General features: G+C 39.4%; 1 protein-coding gene across 1 annotated transcript; it reads right to left on the bottom strand.

The window, feature by feature from the left end:
• Nucleotides 1–1,657: 1,657 nt before the first annotated feature.
• cdc42ep3 (CDC42 effector protein (Rho GTPase binding) 3) lies at nt 1,658–18,189 on the bottom strand. Its single transcript, XM_007258700.4, has 2 exons — nt 17,595–18,189; nt 1,658–3,500 (listed from the first exon to the last, which is right to left on the bottom strand). Exon 2 carries the CDS (start codon nt 3,280–3,282, stop codon nt 2,281–2,283), a length of 1,002 nt encoding a protein of 333 aa, XP_007258762.3. The 5' UTR covers nt 3,283–3,500; nt 17,595–18,189; the 3' UTR covers nt 1,658–2,280.
• Between the last annotated feature and the right edge of the window lie 4,289 nt (nt 18,190–22,478).

The raw sequence follows: 22,478 nt of genomic DNA, 5'->3' as shown, positions 1-22,478 counted from the left end.
TTGCTTAATGACATACTTTGATCAAATTGTTTGATTTTTGCTTCTCTGTGTTGGGTTATTAACTTTGTCATTATACAATGAAAATGAAGTATCTCCAAACAGTAACAAAAACTTTCAATGGAAGTCAATGTAAAAAGATTTTTTTTTTCATACCGATTTATATCGTCCCTTCATCAAAAAAAAAAAAATGTAATAATGTAGTAATATATGTATATGTAGTAAAACTTGGAGCTTGGAACAAGACCACCTTCTTTTAGGTTCTCAGTACAGACAAACTATTTGCAAACCATTAAACTAAAGCAGATTTGGGTTGGGATTATTTTAGGTGCAGGGTAAAAGCTAACTTCTGAAGTTGTTTTTCTGAGCAACCACTGAGCACTAAGTGGTGTTGGAGAGTTGGAAAGTTTTCCTTGCTTGGGTGCCAAACAGGTCAGTTTATGTGCTTAAAAATATCCTCAGATAAGCTCATGTTCAAAATGCCCACTGGGCTGCTCAAAACATCAGTGTTAGCAGGGCCAGATCCAGTTTTGCAGAAAAACTACAGTTCTTACATCACTTTCTAGGGGTGGGAATCGTTTACTATCTCACGATTCGATTCGATTCCAATTTTGGGGGCCACGATTCGATTCAAAATCGATTTTTGATTCAAAACGATTTGATTTATAAAAATTTCTGCTTCTGGCTTATGAATCTTATTGAAAAAAGCCTCCAAAATATACACTGGTCCTGAAGCAGGTAATGTGTTACAAAAACAATAAAATGTGCAGGAATGTGGGTCCTCAGTGACAGAGGAATCACTGGGATATCACAATGACGTTAATGAACAATAAATAAATAATAAATAACACTAATAATAAATAACAATAAGCTTTATTACCAGGCTACTAGCGGTGGTGTGTAGGTGACTCTGCTGGGCTGATGTGACGATAGCACTGGAGCGCTAAAGTTCAGGAGCAGCTGCTGATTAACTAGTTAATTTAAGGTCGTTGTATTTCTTCAGAAAGGGAGCAGGAGGTGGAGAAATTAATTCATATTGTCCATTCCTTAATTCCTCTGTGATGAGGAGCTGAAATTAGCTCTGATTAGCTTATTGTTATTTTTCCGTTCCGCCTTAAATGCTGCAGCCCGCTGCCACCTGTAGCGTTATTTAAGGTGGAACTGGAAAGTTAGCTAGTTAGCTAGCTAACAGTTACTGAAACTAACTACTAGCGATCTTTTTTATGCTTGTTATGAAGCATTCTGCCATAAAACATTAAAACTACACGTTAATCTAAGGTAATATAATGCTTGTTCTGCCATCTTACCGGTGATTCTCAAACACCTACGCTCTGTGTGTGTCTGGAAGATCTCCGTTTGAAGGGACAAGCGCTATCCCCTGGGTTGCCAGGTCCAACAAAAATACCCAGCCCAAAATCAGTCTAAAACCCGCCCCTCAGAATCGATTTTGGGACATTTTAAATCGATTCTGAATCGTAGTAAATGAGAATCAAGATTCTTATGTGAATCGATTTTTTGGCACACCTCTATCACTTTCCATGTGCTATATTTAACTAACTGCCCCCAAATTTAAACACAATTGCAAAGAGAAATTGATCCTGGTTCCTCAGGGGATTAAAAAAAACACAGTTTTAAAAATATAAATAAAATACAAGTAAAGTATCAAAAAGAATGATTTATTCAGTTCCTCATTTATTTAATCCTTATCTTCACACAGTAAAAACATAAGTAAATATTTTGATGCTTTTTTTAGCATGGTTAATGAACAATCAGTATAAATATATCTGTACAGGGAGTTTTGTGATGCAGACTAAGCTTTGGAATAATTCACACAGCTGTACATATATATCTCATAGAGAAATCTTATTACCTTGATTATCTTATGACATTGTGCATTATTGAACGCTGACAGTTTACACTAAGATGGACCTTTTTTATTTACACCTGGTATTTAAAGCACACCAAACATCTTAATGGTCTTAATGCTTGATTTGATTTAACAGCAACATAAAAGGCACAATGGCAGGTGTGTAGTTTGCCTTAATTTGATAAAGCATGCATCTCCCATGTCCTGCACTACAAGAGAAACAAACATTGGGTAAAAGCAAGGCAAAGCGAGCTTGAGCTGAGGATAAAAGCAAACTTAGAGAAATATAGAAGGTCTGATCATTTCATTCAGAGTTCATTTCCAACACAGAACACCCATATGGCACACCACACCACACGTGTTGATCTGACTGGCAAGTCTCACATTTGCTTTTCTGCTTCTTTCAGTATCGCTGCTCACGGTTCTGGCTTACTCATAATATTGAGGACCTCATCCAGGATGGAGGGGCCTAAGTCCAGCTCAAGGGAGAGCAGAGACCCAGTGACCTGGGTTACAGAATCCTGTGAAACGCTTTTGCTTTTCGAGAGCTCAAAGTCAAAGTCACAAATGCGTCCTTCTTCCACACCGCTATCTCTGTCCGCCCAGTCTCCGTTGAAGCTGCTCAGATTTTTTTCATACTGAAAGATCGTGTCATCATTGCTGTGATTGTAGCCGTTGCTGAAGCTGCTGCTGCTGCTGTTGTTTTTGTAGCTGCCAATTCCATTGCTGTTGCTGTTTTCATTGCTGTTGCCATTGATGAAGAACGAAATGAATGGCTTCTCAATGTTCTCCTTTTTAGCGTTGTGCACATTGTTCTGATTTGGTGTTTTCTTTGCTGTGGGTTTCTCCACAAGATTGATTGAGAATGTGGGTTTTTCACTGATCTCCTCTGGAACGGGGCTGGGGTCACGTCTGAAGATGGTGATGGACTGAAGAAGTGTCTCCATTTGAAGAATATCCAGGTCATCTGTTCCTTCTGAGCTGGCAGGAGGAGTGGGTGGCCCGGCCAGGTCATCCAGAGGATCTCGGCTCATGGGAAAGATGGTGCTGGAGATAAGAGGCAGGGCGATGGCTTGGCTTCCTCCAATGGTTGGGAGGGAAATGGCATTCTTCAGGATTGGTGAAGGAGTCTCTGGGAAGGAGGCATCTGAGGCGCTGTTAGCTCTTATAAACTCGCCATGGGTGCCGTAAGGTGCTCGGATCATGCCACCCTTCCCGGGAAGGAGCTCAAATTTACCCTGCAGGAAGGACATGTCGCCGAAAGCATCACACTCACCCCCTTTCCCAATGTGAATGGTGTGGCGGAAGTCTCCTAGAGGAGGGCTGATCATGTCTGGAGACAGAATGTCTCTGAGGCGACATTTCTTCCCTTTCTTGCTGTGGTTGGATTTTAGGTAGATGGGTGTTTTGGCTGGCATATCTGTCCCAAAAAAGTGAATCCTTGACAAAAAAGGAAGGGGAAATGCTTTGGAACACTGAGACCCTGTGTTGCACGATGAACGCTGATCTGAGTTCTCCTCAGAAAAGGATCGGAGTTACATTCTCAAAGACCTAGTGATTCTAGGTCTGCAGAGAAGCTGTCCTCAATCTTCAATCCTAGAGAGGATGATCTGGTCTGAACAACAGAAAGCGTCACCTATAGAGAAAGGGAAACACAAACAGAGATTTAGCTTTTTCCAGGGAATATGGTAACATTTCAAACTAAATTTTAACCCCTTTAAAAACACGCTCAAATGAACTGAACTCAAGTAGCTCCTGTTCGCTTCACATTTTACTTGATTCACTCCTGAGCATTGGCCCTATTTTCAGGAGATCAGGGGTTTGATCCTGGGCAGTGCCACAACCATCTATGGCCACAAGACCAAGAAAGTATGAGTGACCTTTCTCCCTCTGGGTAGGTGGCCCATATTCCCCAATTGATTAACACAAAGTTATGTAATGTAGGTTGTGCAATCTGTTAAATGCACTAAAAAAAGTTGGCACTCGAAAAAAATAAATGGTCCAAAAATAGTGATAAAGTCCATTTGTGTCATTTAAATGTGACAAGGGATTGTGTATGAAAAAAATGCTTCAGATTAACATAACTGCTTACATTAATTTCACAATTGTTTTCCATGTTCAACAATCTGAACATATCAAATTAATGTAAAATTTGCGCACAATGCAATAGATATTCTAAACCTGGCCTATAAAGCCAAAAACGTACCAGCTGCTTCCTACTTGTTGGTGTGGTCAAAGCCAGATCTGTACTAAGAGCTCTTAGAGCTTCCAGTATGGCTCGACTCGACCCACCATCCCTCAACACCAACAGGAAACAAACATCCCGACTCTTTTCTGTACTAGGACCAAGGTTGTCTTCAACTGCCTACTAAAGACTCATCTTTTCAAAGCGTTCTTAAACTAATCATTTAAAAAAATCTCCTAGGGTTTCAAATATTATTAAGCTTTGTGTATCTCTTGATCCTAGTCTCAAACTACAAACTAAACTAGCTACGGATATTTTAAAGTAAGCAATGTTGTAAGCACTGTTGTAAGTCGCTCTGGATCAGGGCGTCTGCTAAATACCTTGAATGTAAAAAATTTTAATGTAAATATAGAACGCCCTGCATCCATATCCCACAGGCCAGTGCATCATTCTTTAGCTTTCCTGTTACATGTCACAAGTTTAACATGCCAGACTTTTGCCATGTCTCATGGAAGCTAAAGAATGAGGCATGCAGGGCGTTCTGTATTGAATGTGGATGTGATTTCTGCCAGAGTCGCTTGTCTGTTTGCACAGATTATTCTAGCCAGATACTGTAACTCTTGATCAATGACATGAGCACACTTGCCAGTGTTTTCTTCTATCCTGAGATATTACCTCACAACATATACAGGTGTGAGCATTTAGGTCTGTTACCTGAGGTAAATTTTATATTCTGCTATCTTATGAATTTTGCCTGTCAAAGTAGAGGATGTATAGTAACTAACCTTCAAGTTCCCGTCTTGGTGCATTGTGTGAAAGTGGAAGAATAACAAGAGAATTAGTTAGAACTGAATTGAAGAATATTTGTGGAATTTTGGACCAAAAACGTATCTGATCATCCCACTTTAGACGAAAGTCTGTGACAAGTGTACAATCCTGTGATTGATGTCATCTTTATTATATAACTATCCTACAAATCCTGGCTAGAATCCCTAGTTGTGTGCTTACTCTAAGACACTGCGTGTGAAACAGTTATTGCTGATGTTCCACACTGCATTCCATTTAGCCTTCACATAATACACCCTTGCCCAGACCTGACAGATTTATAGACTGTTCTTCTCAGTCAGCATCGCTGATCTGTCACTGGTTATATACTGCTCTGGTCACGCAACCTCCCAATAAAGGTATCACTTTACCCTAAATGGACCTCCAGCCGTATCTGCGCTGGGAGCATCTGGAGAGAGGGAGGCTGGTGGGATGCATAGCAGATGACGGTCCTAAATAGAGTATTCCCTAACATACCGATTTAGGACTAACTGCTTCAGACCGTAACTATTAGGAGAGAGGTTACAGCAGCTAGCAGTGTAAGATCAGAACAGAACACTGAGACGATGTGAAAGGTGATGGGCCAATAAGGGGCCCTAGATGTAGCTGGCTTTAAGCCAGCCTGGCTCCTGTTTAGTATGTGCTAATATGGACCAGCTGGATTCCACATTGGTCTGAGAGAGACGACAGGGCTTTAGCAGGATCAGTGTGAGGAGCACTCAAGGGAGAGTGCTGCTGCATTTCCATGCAGAGAGAGAGAGAGAGAGAGAGAGAGAGAACAAGCCAGAAAAGAAGAGAGAGAGAAAAGGGAAAAAGGTCACATAATCACCTGCTATGATTTATTTTTACTTTTACTAGGTTTATCTCCATACTTTATACGCATCAGTGACCTGTCCAGATGTTTTTATATATTCGTCAAGTGTTTTATCCGTTAGGAGCAAAAGAAACCTCTTCTTAGACAAAACTAAGACTTAAAGACAAATAAACGCCGATGAAGCACAGAGCTGGAGAGGATTTGAAGCTATACGGATAAAGTTTTAGGGATTAGAAGAGAGGAGCTGCAATGAGCGTGAGACAGGAAAGGGCCAAAAACCAGAAAAAAAAGAGAGACCTGAGAAAAAAGGGAAATGAGTGAGTAAGACAGACTGAAAAGTAAAAAAATAATCATATAATCACTTGCAAAGATTTATTTTTACATGTACTAGAGTCATATCTATATTGTATACACATCTGAGATCTGTGCAAATATTTACACATTTGTGAAGTGTTGTATCCAGTAGGAACAAAAGAAAATATTTTTTGGAAACTACTGCGACTTAAAGACAATGCTGATGAAGCATGGAGCTGGAGAGGATTTGAAGCGATAAGGATAATTTTTTTAGAGATTATAAGAACTGAGGTGCAATGCACGTGAGACAGGGAGGGGAAAAAAGAGAGAAAGAAATAGAGAGACGCAGAGAGACAGGAAGAGTGAAAAGAAAGTAAAAATAATAAAATATATATAATCACTTGCAAAGATTTATTTTTACTTTTACTAGGTTCATCACCATATTTTATACATATCTGTCCAGATGTTTTACATATTTTGTACATTTTAAGAACAAACCTGGGTCCTGAAGTAGGCCTGTCACAATAACTACATTATCAACTTATCGTTCAAAAAGTGACCTGACAGGTAAAGAAAGAGAGAGAGAGAGAGAGAGAGAGAGAGAGAGAGAAAAGGTAGAATGTTTAAATAATCTCCTCTCATGATTTATTTTTACTTTTACTATGCGTGTCTCTATATTTTATACACATATGTGACATGCCCAGATATTTTAAGTGTTTTATCCGGTAGCATCAGAAGACAAAATTATTTTTCAGACAAAAATGAGACTTAAAGAGAAATACATGCTGAATGTTAGAGGATTTGAAGCGATAAAAGTAAATTTATAGAGATTAAGAGAGTGGAGGTGGAAATAGCATAAGAGAGGGGAGGGCAGAAAACGAGCGAGAGACCTAGAGAGAGAGAAAGAGTGAGGGAGTAAGAGGAGGAGAGAGAGAAATAGAGAGAGAAGCAGAGGCAGAAGGCTTGCCCATTTATAGACATATTTACTTTTGAGAGGTCTCTAAGCACTGACCCTCAACGACAAGACTGCAAACTATCACAAAAGCAGTGGCTGAGCCAGGTCCACCCCAATACATGCTGCAGAAAAAAACCATCCACATTCCTGCAGCAGATCCTGCCATCAGGACCTCACTCCCAACAGCACCCCGAGCCACGAGGCACTCGGAGCAGATAACACACAGCAGATAAACTATCAGCAGGGTGCCACAGAGACTGCTGTCTACAGCCTATCAGACCTTGACTTCATTTACATTCAGCACAACTGTATTGGATATTATACCAGAAGAGGATAGAGAAGTTGTAACTCATGTTAAAGTAGAAATATTTATTGATGTTTTATCAATAATATAAGAAATTCTGAGTACTTTTGAAAGGGAGGAGGGGGTGCATCTTCTTGCAATAAATAAAAATGATAAGCCCTCTAGATCATGGATAATTTGATAGTGTATATTAATGATTGCCGAACTATTGGTGCCTGTCTGCTCTTTAAATAGAAAATGGTGCCATTAAGTTCCCTCTATGCCCTTATTTACTAGACAGAGTCCCAAATGTAACCTTTCCTGTACAGTATGAAGCATGAAGCAGTGTGAAGCATGCTATGTATGATCCTCCTACATATGAAAAAATATGATAAATTGATAGCCCTTTAATGGATTAAATGGGACGTGGTGCCTTATAGATGCCCTCAGAATAGAATAAACTGTATTTTTTTTACAAGACAGAGTAACTTCATTCTCATTGTTGCACAAAGTTAAAAAAATGTTTTTTTCTATTCTTAAACTTGCATCCGTTTAAGTTTTCAGTTTTAGCCATGTCCCCTCTAGAATGTACAATGCCCATATGGTAAAATATGGTGATATTTTTCTGCATAACATCAAGCACACCTGTAAAAGTTATATATACAGAAGGGTTGGCACATTAGTTTATTCATTGTTCCCGTCATCATTCCAGAGAACACAGTTCCACGGCTCCACAGCTCAGTGCTAAATCACTTTATGCCACTCTTTCCCATTAATGGCACTGCAAATGATGCCAATTAACTGTTCCAAAGAGTTTTATTCTATTAGCAGTGATTCTGCGCAGGGACTATACAAGCTGTGTGGCTGTGTGTGTGTGTGTGTGTGGGGGGGGGGGGGGGGGGGGGGTTGTGCATTTGCTCATGCATTTATGAAAACATAAATGGGCGTAATACGCAAGTTGCAAGTTTGCAACTAAAAGTACTTGAATGCTTTCATGGGGGGGGGGGGGGTATCCACAAACATTTAACATAAAGTATATTACTCACAAATCTATTGAACTTCAGTTACTCATCAAGTACAGTAAAACAAATAAGATTCATATAAAATTCTGAAAAAAAGCATCATACTTCAAATTAGGTATTTTTGTTATGTGAAGAAAGAATTATTACTTTACGCTACACCTGCAAGGACTTAGTCTTGGTCCGTGTACATATGTATGGCAAGTAACATAATAAACAGACTGATGGCAAGTATTCAAAGGATAGAGGCGATAAAATCAGGAAATAAACAAATGTGGAGAAAGCTGTTAACATGTCTAGGAGTGCTAGCGTGAAAGTTTAAGAGGTAAAAGTGGCCAATGTAGCGTGATTGGAAAGAGCCATGCAACAGGAACTCATCAAATTTGTACATGCTCTATACTAAACTAAATAAAAGTAATATACAAATGTGACTAGGACTATATGACTTTCGCACAAATATATTTTGTACAGATTCCAAATACAATTCCCACTACATCTTCTAGCCACTGGTGAGGCCATTTTATCAAATAAACAGAATCTGTCTGCCATGTACTCGAAGAAGAATTGAGAAAACTACAGCAACTTTTATTCTGCTTTAACTCTACTCCAGTACAGAAGGTCCACATTTCTGGTTTGTTTTCCTGGCTACACCTTCTGCCCCTTGTTAGCCAGGAAATTCATGGTCCACTGGCAGACTGAGTCTAGCACTGACAGGTTGGACAGTTTGACCTGCAGGAGCTCTGGCACAGTAGTGTTAATAAGCCGAGCTGAAGCCCACAATCAGAACACTAGCAGAGAACCTTGGATTGTCTGGACTGTAGCATGAAGTGCAAGGCCAGGTTTACAGCATCATCAACAGGCCTGTTTGTTTCGCACGTGAACTGCAGAGGGGCAAGCAGAGGGGCTGTAATAGCTTTCAGGTGGGCTAGAAGAACCAGGTGCTTACAGACCTTTATGACCACAGAGGTTAGGGCAACTGGCCTGCAGTCATTTACCTCTGCAGTGAAATGTAAAGTTCTGATTTATTTGTTGCAAAGGTCTGAGAAAACGAGCGCTGGCTGATCACGGCAATGCTTTGACTGGTAGGTGGAGAGAGTAAATCACTGTCCAAATTGTTTCTCACCTTTTCACTTCTAAAGAGCCAATAATGTGCTGCTCACTAATGATGAGATGAGCAAAGGAAAAGGTGCTAAAGCCAGAATAGAGAAGGAGGAGATTGTGTAGAACTGAATCAGGTCATTAGTTTTTTCTCACTTTGTAGTTTGTATTCTGCCAAAGGCCTTTCCAAACTGAAGTCGGGTCAATTATCAGCAATGTGGCTCTTTAAAAAGCACACTGTCCCCACTCTCTACTGCTGACTCATAAGAACTTTATGAGTTTAGCGCAAATCCATGTCTTGTCATCACTGTATGACACTGTATTCAGGTGTGATTGGTTACAATGCAGCTGCACTCACATATCAACCATAACTATGTTAACAACTGCCTAATTGTAACTAGGCACCCATTGAAAGCAGTATTTTTTTCCATGCTCTTGTGCAGACATCTCGGATTGGAGAAGAAGAGTAAAGTAAGTAGAAGAGCAATAGGAAATTCATGATGTCTGGGATTCATAAGCATGCCCTCGTGTTTAGTAACTGTAGTGAGTATTTGAGTTTCATGCACAGTTGAGAACACAGATAAACAAAAACACAGAAAACAGAGAGAAGCAACACATTGAGGCAGTCATCCGCTGCATCAACTTGTTGCTGAAACTCAACAAAATCAACATCAGACTTTTGCCATGTGAGATGAAAGCCAAAGAACGCTGCACTGCCCTGCAGGATATGCCTGTGTGGCCTCCAAACAGATTGTAAAAGTGATTTCTGCCAGATCTGTTCACATGGTAATGCCTGGTAATATCTATCTATGGTAATGCCTTTTATGTTGTTTTCCCATTTTATGCCCCAATGTACAAGGCCAATTACCCAACCCACTCATTAGGACTCCCCTATCACTAGTGATACCCCAACACACCAGGAGGGTACTCACTAGCACATGCCTTCTCCGATACATGTGAAGTCAGCCACCTCCTCTTTTCCAACTGCTGCTGATGCAGCATTACCGAGTAGCATCCGATAGTTCTGATACATCAGCTCACAGACGCCTTGTGCTAATCGACATCACCCTAGTAGTGATGTGGAGAGAGAGCACCATCTACCCACCCAGAGAGAGCAAGACCAATTGTGCTCTCTCAGGGCTCTGGCAGCTGATGGCAAGCTAAAGGAATGGGATTAGAACCAGCAGTCTTTTGATCATAGTGGCAGTGCCTCAGTCCACTGGAATTTTAAAAAAGCCCACACAACTTCATAAATTAAACTTTAAAAATCCCATCCATCTGGCACTGATACAAGAGTTGTTCTCAAACATTGATAATTCACAATGTCTTGCTATTTATGAGATAACACCTCACAGCTTATACAGGTGATGGTGTTCCCAAGCCGTGCCTTAAAGTAACACTTCTTGATCAATTTGAATACTGCTATCCCTGCATGTCAGTGTATACAGACCCACACCAACATCAGTAGTGAACCCCAATGGAGAAAAAGTAATATACAAGCTAAATATAGAATAAACCTGTACATACAGCCTTGTACATTTGTAAATGCTAACTGATTTGTGCTATCTGTGTCCAATAGAAACAACACCCACACAACGACAGTGTCCATGTGTCCATGACTGAAATGGAGCAGTGCTGTCCTTCCTAAACACAACTAGAATCAGCCGTAGAAGACGCTGTTTACAAAACAGGAGAAATTCCATTTCCTCAGGATACATGACGCTCCTTTGGTAGAATGCTAACAAATTACAGCGCGAGTAAACAGTATCAAAGCTAACACAGACTCGGGTTCGGGTACAGTAGACTCGTGACAGTGGAGGGAGAAAGAGAACAGCCTGTAGACAATGATGTAGTCTGTTCCCCCAAACATTGTCTGAATGAGTGACATTGTTGCGTTCGGCCTACTGTGAGTGTGTGTGTAAATGTGTGTGTGTGAATGTGTGTGTTCTTTTTTAGCACTTGCCCTAAGGGCAGCGGGGTCATATGGTTTTAAAGGCATTTTTAGATAGGGATGCCTTTCATCACAAATAGCTTGAACCTTACTCGACTAGCACTCAGCAAGCTATACATAGTTATCTTAGCACTAAGCTGTGTGCATGTGCAAGTGTGTGTATGTGTGAGGAAACAGAAATAGGAGGCTTAAGTTTGTAAGCTAGTGTGTCAGTTGTCCAAGCCTCAAATGGGTTATTAGGCTCATTTCAGAGACAGCGTGAAAGTGTGTGTGTGTGTGTGTGTGTTTGTGATGTTAAGAATGAAAAATTAGGGGGGGGGGGAAGGAATACCGCAGTGCTCTGGGAGCTTCTGCTAAAAAAAAAAAAAGCAAAGCTAGCATCACTGTTTTTTTTTTCACAGCTAACCTAATTTTTTTTGTATGATCATCTCATCAAACTCTTCTTTATCTATCATCTCCTCTCCATCCTGCTTCATTCCCTTCCAGCCAGCTCCTTCATCCCCCTCTGTTTCTGTAGCTCTCAAGTTTGACCTTGGCTGCTTATGCGCACTGCAGGAAGCAGGCTGGCTGCTCACCACCAATCCAGTCCCACCCCTCTGATCTGCATCCTTATCCTCGGATGTCCTCGGATACAGAAACACTGCAAATGAGTCCCTGTGTGTAAGAGAGTGTGTGTGTGTGTGCGCGTGCGTGCAAAGAAAGCCATGTCTGCGCTTCTGCAACACAGCAAGGTCATTGCTTCTGACAGTACCAGCCAGACCCAATTATTGATTATTGATAGGGTCTCACATCCAGCAAGACTTCCTGCTGTGCCAGGTCTAACAAATCATTAGCATCCACTCTCTGCTGACATGAAGCAGGAAATAGTAAAGAGGAAATTGCACCCTGATCAATGACAGTGCCTCTAAGGAACAGTCAAAAAGCTAACTTTGCTAATGTAGATGTAAATGCTAACAATAAATAACACATATAAACAGCAGTTAATAAGCAGTGGGCAAACGGATTCATGCTTATTGGTGGCAGATATTTTCATATATTTATTCATTATTCACTGTTAGGCCCTGTCCACATCCATATCTGCGTTTTTAATATAATATTTTTTGTTATTTTTTAAATGCATCTGTGTTGTGGTTCATCATCCAAATAAAAATAAATACTGTCCAAAGTGGAGTGCATGTTTCTGGTTGAATTTTAGATACGGTCTTATTCCATATAACGTGAACTATGTAAGTTACAAAATATATACTGCACAACATATTAATAATTGTAAAAACTGTTTGATTACCAATACATACTATTCTTTTTAGACCTTAAAATCCATAAATCTGTGTCTTTTCATGTATACTACAAAGGCAGTAATGTGTAATTTGGGATTAAATATCTTTATTTTCTTCCTTCTTCGTCATGTGTTGATGTCTTTTACTATAAAATACTTTCAATCCATCCACACATGGTGTTTCTGTGTATTTGGACTGTGTGAAAATAATATCTTGTCCCAGTGAAAGCATCTGGCCCTATTAGCTGTTCTAGGCTAGCTATCTCATAATAAAATGACTGAATTTCTTCTCAAAAGCAAAGTTGCATTACACCATTACAATAAGCCAGTGAATCAGAAGATAATACTCTTTGAGGTTGAATGTGGTACTGAAGCATCATGTCATGTTGTGAAAGGCAGTTCAGGAAGGAAAGCTACACTCTGTGCTCATTAATGCCGGATCTCTTCAGAAATATGTACACAGACTGTCAGTCTTTGGCAAATATCACCCTAATGTGAGGAAACAGATCTGCTGCAGAAATCAACAATAGCTAAATTCTCTTCTTGTCCACATATTAGTCAAACAGCAATTAGGACAAACTCAGATTGGCCTTTAAAATTGAGACAGTGTTTAAATACCATGTTCAACCAACACTGTTTATTCTAGAAAGGCAAGGTAGGTGTTTTTCAAGAACAGAGTTGAGGACCTGTGCTCTTTAGAATATTGATTTGAATATAATTTTTGATAACGCTTTATAATACAGCCCACATTTTAGAGAGTATATACTGTTTACTTAGAAAGTAACAACAGTAAAAATCAGGTGTGGGTTAATTAACCATTAACATAAAACATTGTGGTTTCTGTGTATTAATTAATAAAAAAAAATTAAAACTTCAGCATTCTGATTGTGTTAATGAAGATGTATAAATATTATTGCATTTTAGTCTTGACATTACGAACTATACGTTTTCTTCCTGCTCCACCCTGACTGTTTTAAAAGCATAAATAAAATTCTCATCTTTTTGAAACTCATACAACTATCAGAATAATAATCCCCTGGAGTGTGACTGGAATTAAACCTTCATAACTGCCATGAACAAAGGGAAAAATTATTAAATATTATTTTATATTATTCTCCTGTGCTTTATGTGTAACTAACTTTAAGTATGAGTACCGCATAGGCATGTTGTATATACTGATTCATAGAGAACAGTTACGCCATAAGTGTTGGAAAAGTATGAGGTAAGTTTCAGAAAGTTACCTAATTGTGACACTCCTGTTCCGTGTTGTTTTTTATTTATACCTACAGTTAAGTACCTGTAGGACTGAGTAAGTATTTTAAATGTAATGGTTCATCCAGAGAAGTTACACCGAAAGTAAAGGGAACTTACTGTATTATAAAGCGTTACCAATTTTTTTTTTTTGACACACTTCTTGGGAAAAGTAAAAAAAATTGTAATTCATAAACTGGTCCTCAGGACTTGTCAGATGGTCCACATTTTGGCCTCAGATGGTCTCAAAATGGTCTCAACTCACAACACATAGGGATAGAGCATAACTATGGAAAGTCTGAGGGATCTACCACCCTGGACAGTTCAGATATCACACAAACCTGGTTCCAATATTGACAGACTATTCCCCTGAAGGCCTTCATTGCCTGGATCAGGTGTGCTAGATTAGGGCTGAAGTAGAGCACCACAGGGTGCAACATCTTCTGAACCAAAACTGGGCATCCCTTTTCATGGTATAAAAGGCTCCACAGAGCCATTTATGGCAGAGTATATTCTCAAAAGCTCAAGAGCAAGGCCAATCCAAGACATCCATGTTTCTTCTGTTGCAAAATGTGACTACTGTTTACTGCGTTTCACTTCCACACCTCTATCTCCACACACACTCTCTTCACACTCACTGCAAGCATAGCACTGTGCTATTTCAAATAACCCAGAGTGCTGCAGGACGCCTGCCTGGTGCCGGGTCACCGGTGCATCTCCCATCCGGCTGAGCGAGCGCCAGAGCCTGGACCCTTTCCAGACACTAAGAGGGTGCTGTTTAATTACAGAGATGGAGAAGGAGGAAGCGAGGGCCGGAGAAGGAGAGGGGGTTGGGAGGGGCTGATTGGGTAAGCTGGGGGGCTCGTGATGGATCTCATCGGATGGTGTGTCAGGATAGTCATTCGTTTTTGGATGGAGGTAATTAAATCACGTGCAGGGTATGTGGGTCAGCTTATTATTAGAGCATGCGCTAGTCTAAACAAGTGCAATGATGACATTCTGCAGTTCGGGCTCAGTGTACACTGAAGAAGTGCACTTCAAGGACAGGCTTGACTTCAGCCCCTGCAACTGCGCTGTCTTTGAGCGCCGCTCTGACCTATTTTAGACCTTGGCCTTTTTTGGCTGAAAATGCTGCAGCTACTTGGGGCTCTGCAGTTGTTGTTGTCGTCTCTGAAGCTGTATTTAAGGTCCATCTGCATTGGAGGATGGAGGAATAGCCGCAGCACTGAGATGCCCTCATGCTACAGTGTCTATATATACACGGGTGGCAGTGCCTTAGAATAAATGGATAGCTAGCATGTTTCTAGAGTGACCGGAGTCAGAGTTGCCTCAGACAGGTCCTTAACCATTTACATTCCACTGTCCAAAGAGAGACGGGTGGCCACCTCTTTCACACTCTGTAATAAAAGAGATTAAAGGCTGATCACATATATAAGCTAATGGCAGCCTTCTCTCCACATTCCTTCACTTTGGTTTTCCAGTTTTGTTACATAAAGGGAGCCTTAATTATACTACAGGCTAGGCGCTTCCTCTTGAGGCCTGAGGGCTAGAGTTCTGAGGCCTTCAGAGAGAGAGAGAGAGAGGGAGTAAGAAAGGCAGGGTGGAGCAAGTATTCTTCTCCTTTCAGCCTCGTCTGTTATTCCCTCTTTCTTTATTTGTTTCCCTCCCTTGCCGTCCACCTCTGCTCCTGTTCTCAGCCCTGTGTTGTCTTTGGCCCAGCGCACGCTGAGGCTCGAATCAGAAAAGCTGAGAGAAACATGGAGGGAACGTCAAAACAGCTGGGCTAGAACTGTCCAAGTTCTTCTGGCAGCTTTCTGCTTTAAAAGGAATAGCTCGACCAAATATGCTAATATCGCTAACAATGATGAATGAATGAATGAATGGAAACTTATTGCCAACTGCCAACAATCAGCTTGATTTTTTGTATAGTATATATTATGCGCTATTTAATTCACTGTTAGCTAACTAACTTTAGCTTTTTGGAATGAATGTTAAAATATTCTTTAAAAAAAGAATAATGTTAATGCTCTGGATGAGTAGGACAGCAGCTAGCTAGTTTGACCCAATATGCTACGTTGCTAACGAATGAATAGAAGCTTATTGCCAACAATCAACTATACTTTTCTGTATATTTACATTAATTAATTAGCTTTTTGGATGAGCGGCTCTGGATGAATGGAAACCTATTGCCAACACTCAGTTTGATTTTTTTTTTTTTTGTATATTTACTGTACTATTTAATTCCTTGCCTGGACTGCACATTGAAGGTTCTTCCAAAAAGCTGATGGTTAAAGCTAAAAATATATATATATATTTACTGTAATATTTAATGAATTGTTGGCAACATTAGCTTTTTGGACTGAACAGTGAATATTCCTTATTTCTGTTTTTTTAAAGAATAGCTCAAGCAAGTATGCTAACATTTCGACCTGCAAATGAATAGAAGCTCATTGTTACATAAGCCTATATTTGAATATTCTTTCCAACATCTGGTGTTTAATGCTCTGGATGAGTGGGAACAGCACTGTGGTTGGTGTGGTGCAGTGGATAACACCACCTCCTGCCAGTGAGCCTGAGACTGGGGTTCAATTCCAGGTCTGGGTGACTGAATGCTGCACTACTCCAATAAGAGCAAGACTCCTAACACTTCATTGACCCACCTCTGTACCAGGAATAACCTTGTAAGTCACTCTGGATAAGAGCCTCAGCTAAATGCCATAAATGTAAATGTAAACAGCAGCTTTCGGCTTCTTTAAGGAATAGCTTGACCCAATATGCTAACATCTTACTTCCAACAATCAGCTTGGCTTTTTGTAGGATACATTTGATTTCATTCCTTATTAACAACTTTAGTTTCTTGGAATAAATGTTGAAAATTCCCTCAAACAGCTTAATGCTCGGGATGAGTGGGGAAGTGCTTGCTGGAGAGTGGTGAAGAAGTGTCAGGTTGTCTTGCTCTGTTTGGCCTCCTTGTCATGGGGTGTGAGGGTGTTTGCTCGGCACATGCTCAACTTCTGCTGCCTACATCCCACACGTGTGACACTGCTGGCTCTTCAGTCTGCAGAGAGTTTCTACAGAGAACAAGCCTTCTTCTGTATTGCACCACTATCCTGGACCATCAGTATTGTGTATATACTACAGTACACTCATACTATAATAGAGTTTAATGTATATTGATGTATTCTATAATGTATAAGTGACTGCAATATTTCTTGGCTTGGCTCAAGGGGAAAAAATGACACCTAATTAGATAATACTGTAAAGTACACTGATTGTACTATACAGTATAGTACTATTACTATCAGACCAATATAAATGCAAATGCCAGTTCAGTAATATCACATTGTAATATACTAGATATAATTAGTATTATTATAGACAAGTTAATAAGTTACCAGCCGTCCATCTTAAAAATAAAGGTTCTTCAATGGTTCTTGGCTTGGTAATATGGTTCTAGGAAAAGCAGTTAATTATCTATAGTCTATAATCTATTAGTAATGTTAAGGTTCTTTATGGAACCCAAAGTGATTCCCCTGTGGCATCACTATAAATAACCCTTTTAATTTCTTATGGCAGAGAGCATAACACAAATCATGTCATCAAAAAAATGTCAGCTTAGAAGTATCATATTGTTTGATATTTTACATATTACTATTACTATCTTTTTAAATTATTATTATTAATATTAGATCATTTTCTCTAGAATATTAGCAAATCATGACCTCCATACATCCAATCCATTTATTACCCCCAAGTATTTAAAAAAAAATAATAATTACCTGTTTATTTATCGTCTTCAGATTACTTTAGATGTATATTGTCCTCTTGATTGCTGTAAAATCTACTGTCCCAAATTAAAGATGACTTCAGTGTGAAGTAGAGTAGTCCAGTCTTCTCTCTCTCTCTCTTCTCTCTCTCTGTGGCTTTCTCTCAGTCTTTTTCAGTCTGAGCTCTCGAGGGTGCGCTTCTCGCAGGCGGGACGTCTGCCGGACAGCTGTTTTAGAATTCCTGTGTGGAGCTGTGTGCGGCTCCTCTCCTCTGCTCTCCGTTCTGCTGGGTCAGAATTCTGCTCCTCCTCCTATTCCTCCTCCTCCTCCTGCTCTCAGCTCTCCTGCTTTTGCACCTGCCCTTGTCTGTCTGTCTGTCTGTCTTGCTGTCAGTCCTGCAGAAATTCCCTCTGCAGGATCTCAGGCTGGCAGAGCTGCTGCTGCTGCTGCTGTCTCTGAGCTGCTGGATGGTTGTAGTGGTGAGGAGCTCTGTGTGTGTGTGTGTGTGTGTATGTGTGTGAGTGTGTGTGTATATATGTGTGTGTAGAGAAAGTGTGTGAAGCATGAGCTGGAGGCTGGAGATAGAGAAGCTCTGCCAGCATTGCTACACACTGCTATGTCCTTCCCTTCCAAAGCACACGGATGTTTGAACAGTCCTGTGAGGAAATCCAGCTTTTCTATCTTTCTCTCTCTCTTTCTCCCTCTTTCTTTACAATGATCCTTTTCCAACTTCTTCATTTCTGCTTCTCTTATTTCTTTTTTAATTTACTTTAAACGAACCCACAGGCAGCTGAGGCCCTCAATACGCAATAGAAGTAGACATCCCACCTCTCCCACAACTACCGTGATTCTCCCACATGATGATAGTGTTTCCCTGGTACTTGTCTATTGATAAACATGGTGAGAGGAAAAGTCAATTTTGAGCATTTTTAATGGTTTGCTCATACAGAATTATTTACAACAGTGCACAGAGAAATCTAACAAAGTAAATGAGACAGTACAAGTATATCTCTCTCTTTCTCTTCTCTCTATTTTTCTCATTCACTCAGCCACTCTATATTTCTCTAAATCAAAATGCACATTCACACCAATGTTCACACCCCTCATTCTCAATCTCACACACCTTCTCATGTTCTACTTCTGCTGGAGTCCTCTTGATTAATTGCTTGAGAGAAAAAGACAGAGAGACAGAGAGAGAACGAGGGAGTGTGTGTGTGAAAGAGAGAGAGCAAGAGAGAGAAAGAGAGAGAGGGACAGCACATGACAAATAGCGCAGCAGAACCCTTTTAAAGCGTCGGTGAGAGATGCAACACAGCCCTGCCGAACTCATTACTACAGATAGCATCTCTCTTCACTAAGGCTGTGAATCTGTGCGGCTGTGAGGCTGTGGAGCTGTGAGACAGGCAGTTCATTACCTTTCACACAATACACACTACAGTGCAGACAGCGTAGAGTATCTCACAGTCAGGCTCATCTGGTGGGAAGCCCCTGCGTGTGTACAGCTCCTGCTTTACTGCGGTTTAGTGAGAAGACAGACGTGTGTGTGTGTGTGTGTGTGTGTGTGTGTGTGTGTGTAAGTGTGTGTGCTGCTGTAAATCTGTGTGTTTGAGAACTCTGGCAGGAGTGCTTTAAAATCCTGCGCTGCAGAGCTGCTCAATTCTCAACGCTTCACACATTTTCCCCAATGCAGGTTTCCCTGGCAACAGTTGCGGATCTGCAGTGATGTCACATTATAGGGGAGAGAGGAAAGTGGCTCCGACCTGCATGTGTGTGTGTGTGTATTCATGTCTGAGTGTTTAAGTGCATGTGTCTCTCTATATGTCCAAATGTTTGTGGACACCTCTTCTGAAAAATGCATTCAGCTACTTATAGCACTATTGAATCTAATAACTAAACTAGTATATGTTTTTTAGGTCAGTAAAATTAAGCTAATTAATTGAGATTTTGCACTGTGTGGAGGAACAAAGTCGAGCCATAGTTTCAGACAGCTTCCTCTAGAGTCCACAGTTAATCCTGTTGGATGCGGTTCGTTCTTCTTGGTGGTATGCTGACATTACCCTGGATACCGTGGCTCTTGATACATCACAAAGACTTGCTGTCTCGGTCACAGATGCGCCAGCAAGACGTGCACCAACAATTTGTCCTCTTTGGAACTCTGGTATGTCACCCATAATGTTGTGTGCATTGCAATATTTTGAGCAAAACTGTGCTCTTACCCTGCTAATTGAACCTTCACACTCTGCTCTTACTGGTACAATGTGCAATTAATGAAGATTAGTCACCAGGCTGCTCCAATTTAGCCATGAAACCTCCTACACTAAATGACAGGTGTTTCAGTTTCATTGTCCAACCCCTGTATGTATGTACAGTATGTATTAGAAAGGCAGTATGTTAGTGAGACGTTTGTATATATGTGCAGACAGCCTCTGGCGTGTTCTTGCAGGTCTGTTAATAGAGCTCTGTGTTCAGTCAGTGCTGCGTCAGCATATGACAGTCAGCACCCTGCTTTAAAAAAAAAAAAAAAAACTAAATAACCATCATAAATCCGTCCTCTTCCCTTCACCAGACTCCTCACATACTATGTAATCCATTTCCAGCCTGTACTGGTTAGCAGTGGTGAGGCTGAGTGTGCGCATGTGTGTCTTTAAGGCTGGATGTTGTTCTTGTTGCTGGTGGGCTAAAGTCGAGCCACCCACTAATTAAGTTAAAGAACCATTATTTGACAACATCTAAACAGCCCTTGTGAATGGAAGCTTGGGGCCGGGGGGGTTGGGGGGGTGGAGGGGTGTGTGGATTTGCTCAGGATGATCTCACTGAGGCATGCATGTGGACTGCACATGGTCTCGGGATCTTGGGAAGAAGAATCAGACGTAACGTCTGTGAACACCATGAGTTAATATGTTTAAGACGTTTGCCATCGTAAATGACCACATGTTTGATGTGAAAAGCTGCATTGTAGACAAGCAGCAGTGCTGAAAAAAACCACCGGCCTACAACACAAATATAGCCATTTTATTTGCCATCGTAAACGACCAGTGAACCTACATATTCACCCCGTCCTACAATAATAATCACCTAACTTATTTTTTCACCCTAGTAAAAAAAGTAATTTAAAGTACACAGGAAATTTGGCAGTGTTAGTGTTAGTGTTAAATTAACACTGAGAGTGTAAAGTTTAACACTAATAAGTGTTGATTTAACACTAACAGTGTTGATTTAACACTGCCAAATTTCCTGTGTATACTAAGCATTTTTATGCTATAGTACACTAAAGTGTTCTTGTAGCCACATTATTAATCAGTATAATTAAAGTGCTAAAATGGATGTACAACTTTTTGTGTACTTGTTATACTTTAATTGTATAAAAATAGTACAAAAGGTGTATAAAAAGTGTACTTAACTATACCAAAATAAAACTATTTAAACATACTACTTCGTGTATGTAACCCATATTTTAAATATGCTCACAGTAAATTTATAGTGCATTTAATAAGTATTACAACTGTATCACTATTATACACCAGGTATAAAAGGAATGTACTTAAAATTGATGTTAAATATATTTAGATTAAATTAAAAATGTAAAAATCTTATTGTTCCTGTCTTCCTGGCCCACTTCTAGTACTCTTTATTGGGTGTAAAAATCTTAAATTTTAATAGTTATACTGTACTACAATTTTTAGCATATTTCAAATTTACTTAATTTTAAACATAATTTTTTAATTAGTAATAGTAATTTAACTTACTTTCTAAAAAGTTATATAATACATTGTGCTTTAAATAAACTACTGTAACATTTGTTTTTAACACAAAACACAAAAATGTACAAAAGTATATTTGAAAATAAGTATTTTAGAAGTATACTGAATTACATTAAACTAAAAGTGTATTTCATCATTTTAAAATTATGATCAAATTTGATGAAAGCATAATATTAATGTACTTTTAATATATTTTAAGTACATAAATCTGTTAGTATATTTACAGCATACTTAGACATTTCTCAATTTTTCAATATAAGTACAATTAGCACATATATTACTAAGTATATATTTTTTTCACCAGGGCAGGAAAGACAAACAACATATGATAAATTTGCAATGGTTTAAGAGGACAATTTATAAAACAGTCAATTTATACCAATAGATAATCCTAATTCAAAACTATGAAAAAATACTGATTGAAAAGACAGAACATTTAAAAAAATTAAAAAATTAGAGCTAGCTTTATGGACGTAGCAATTTAAAATTCGATATTTATAGCCTTTAGCCTTCATTATTAAAAAGTAAACTTTATATTATAGTAAAAATCTCATCAATTTCCAATTGGGGACAAGAACTGAATCTATTAAAATGGCCTAAGTCACATTTTATTTTATTATTTTATAGTCATAATAAATCAGCTTAAGGAACACTCTTGACATTATCGTAGGCCATTGTCCTAAAGGGGTAGAATCAAATGATCTGATTAACTGAGCTTTCAGGCGATTTTACCACAGATAGCCATGCAGTATCATAAGGACATGTTCTAGGCAAAAGGGTCAATTTTGCAAAATGTATAAGCTTTCTGGAATTTATTTGTATTTATTTTATTTTATTTTGTCACTTGTCATGTACAAAAGCCTTTACGAAATCTCCAAGATTATAACTTTTAAAGAGACAGATAAAACCTTTTTGTCATTATACTGTCATTATAATGTCATTATAATGAAATGATGACAAAAATTGTAAAGAACAACAGCCAGGTTCAGTTGGCAAATTGGAGATGCAAGGTTCATTTATTATGACAGTAACTATGGGTTTCCCAAACAAGAATTAAGCCTAGTCCTGGATTATACAGCAATATTAAAGGATATTCAAGGACTGTTGGGAAATTAGTGATAATGTTAAATCTATA

The sequence above is a fragment of the Astyanax mexicanus genome, chromosome 7, assembly GCF_023375975.1.
Source record: "Astyanax mexicanus isolate ESR-SI-001 chromosome 7, AstMex3_surface, whole genome shotgun sequence".
Lineage (NCBI taxonomy): Eukaryota > Metazoa > Chordata > Actinopteri > Characiformes > Acestrorhamphidae > Astyanax > Astyanax mexicanus.
Note: the sequence above shows the minus strand (reverse complement) of the source record. Positions and strands in the feature narration are given on the sequence as shown.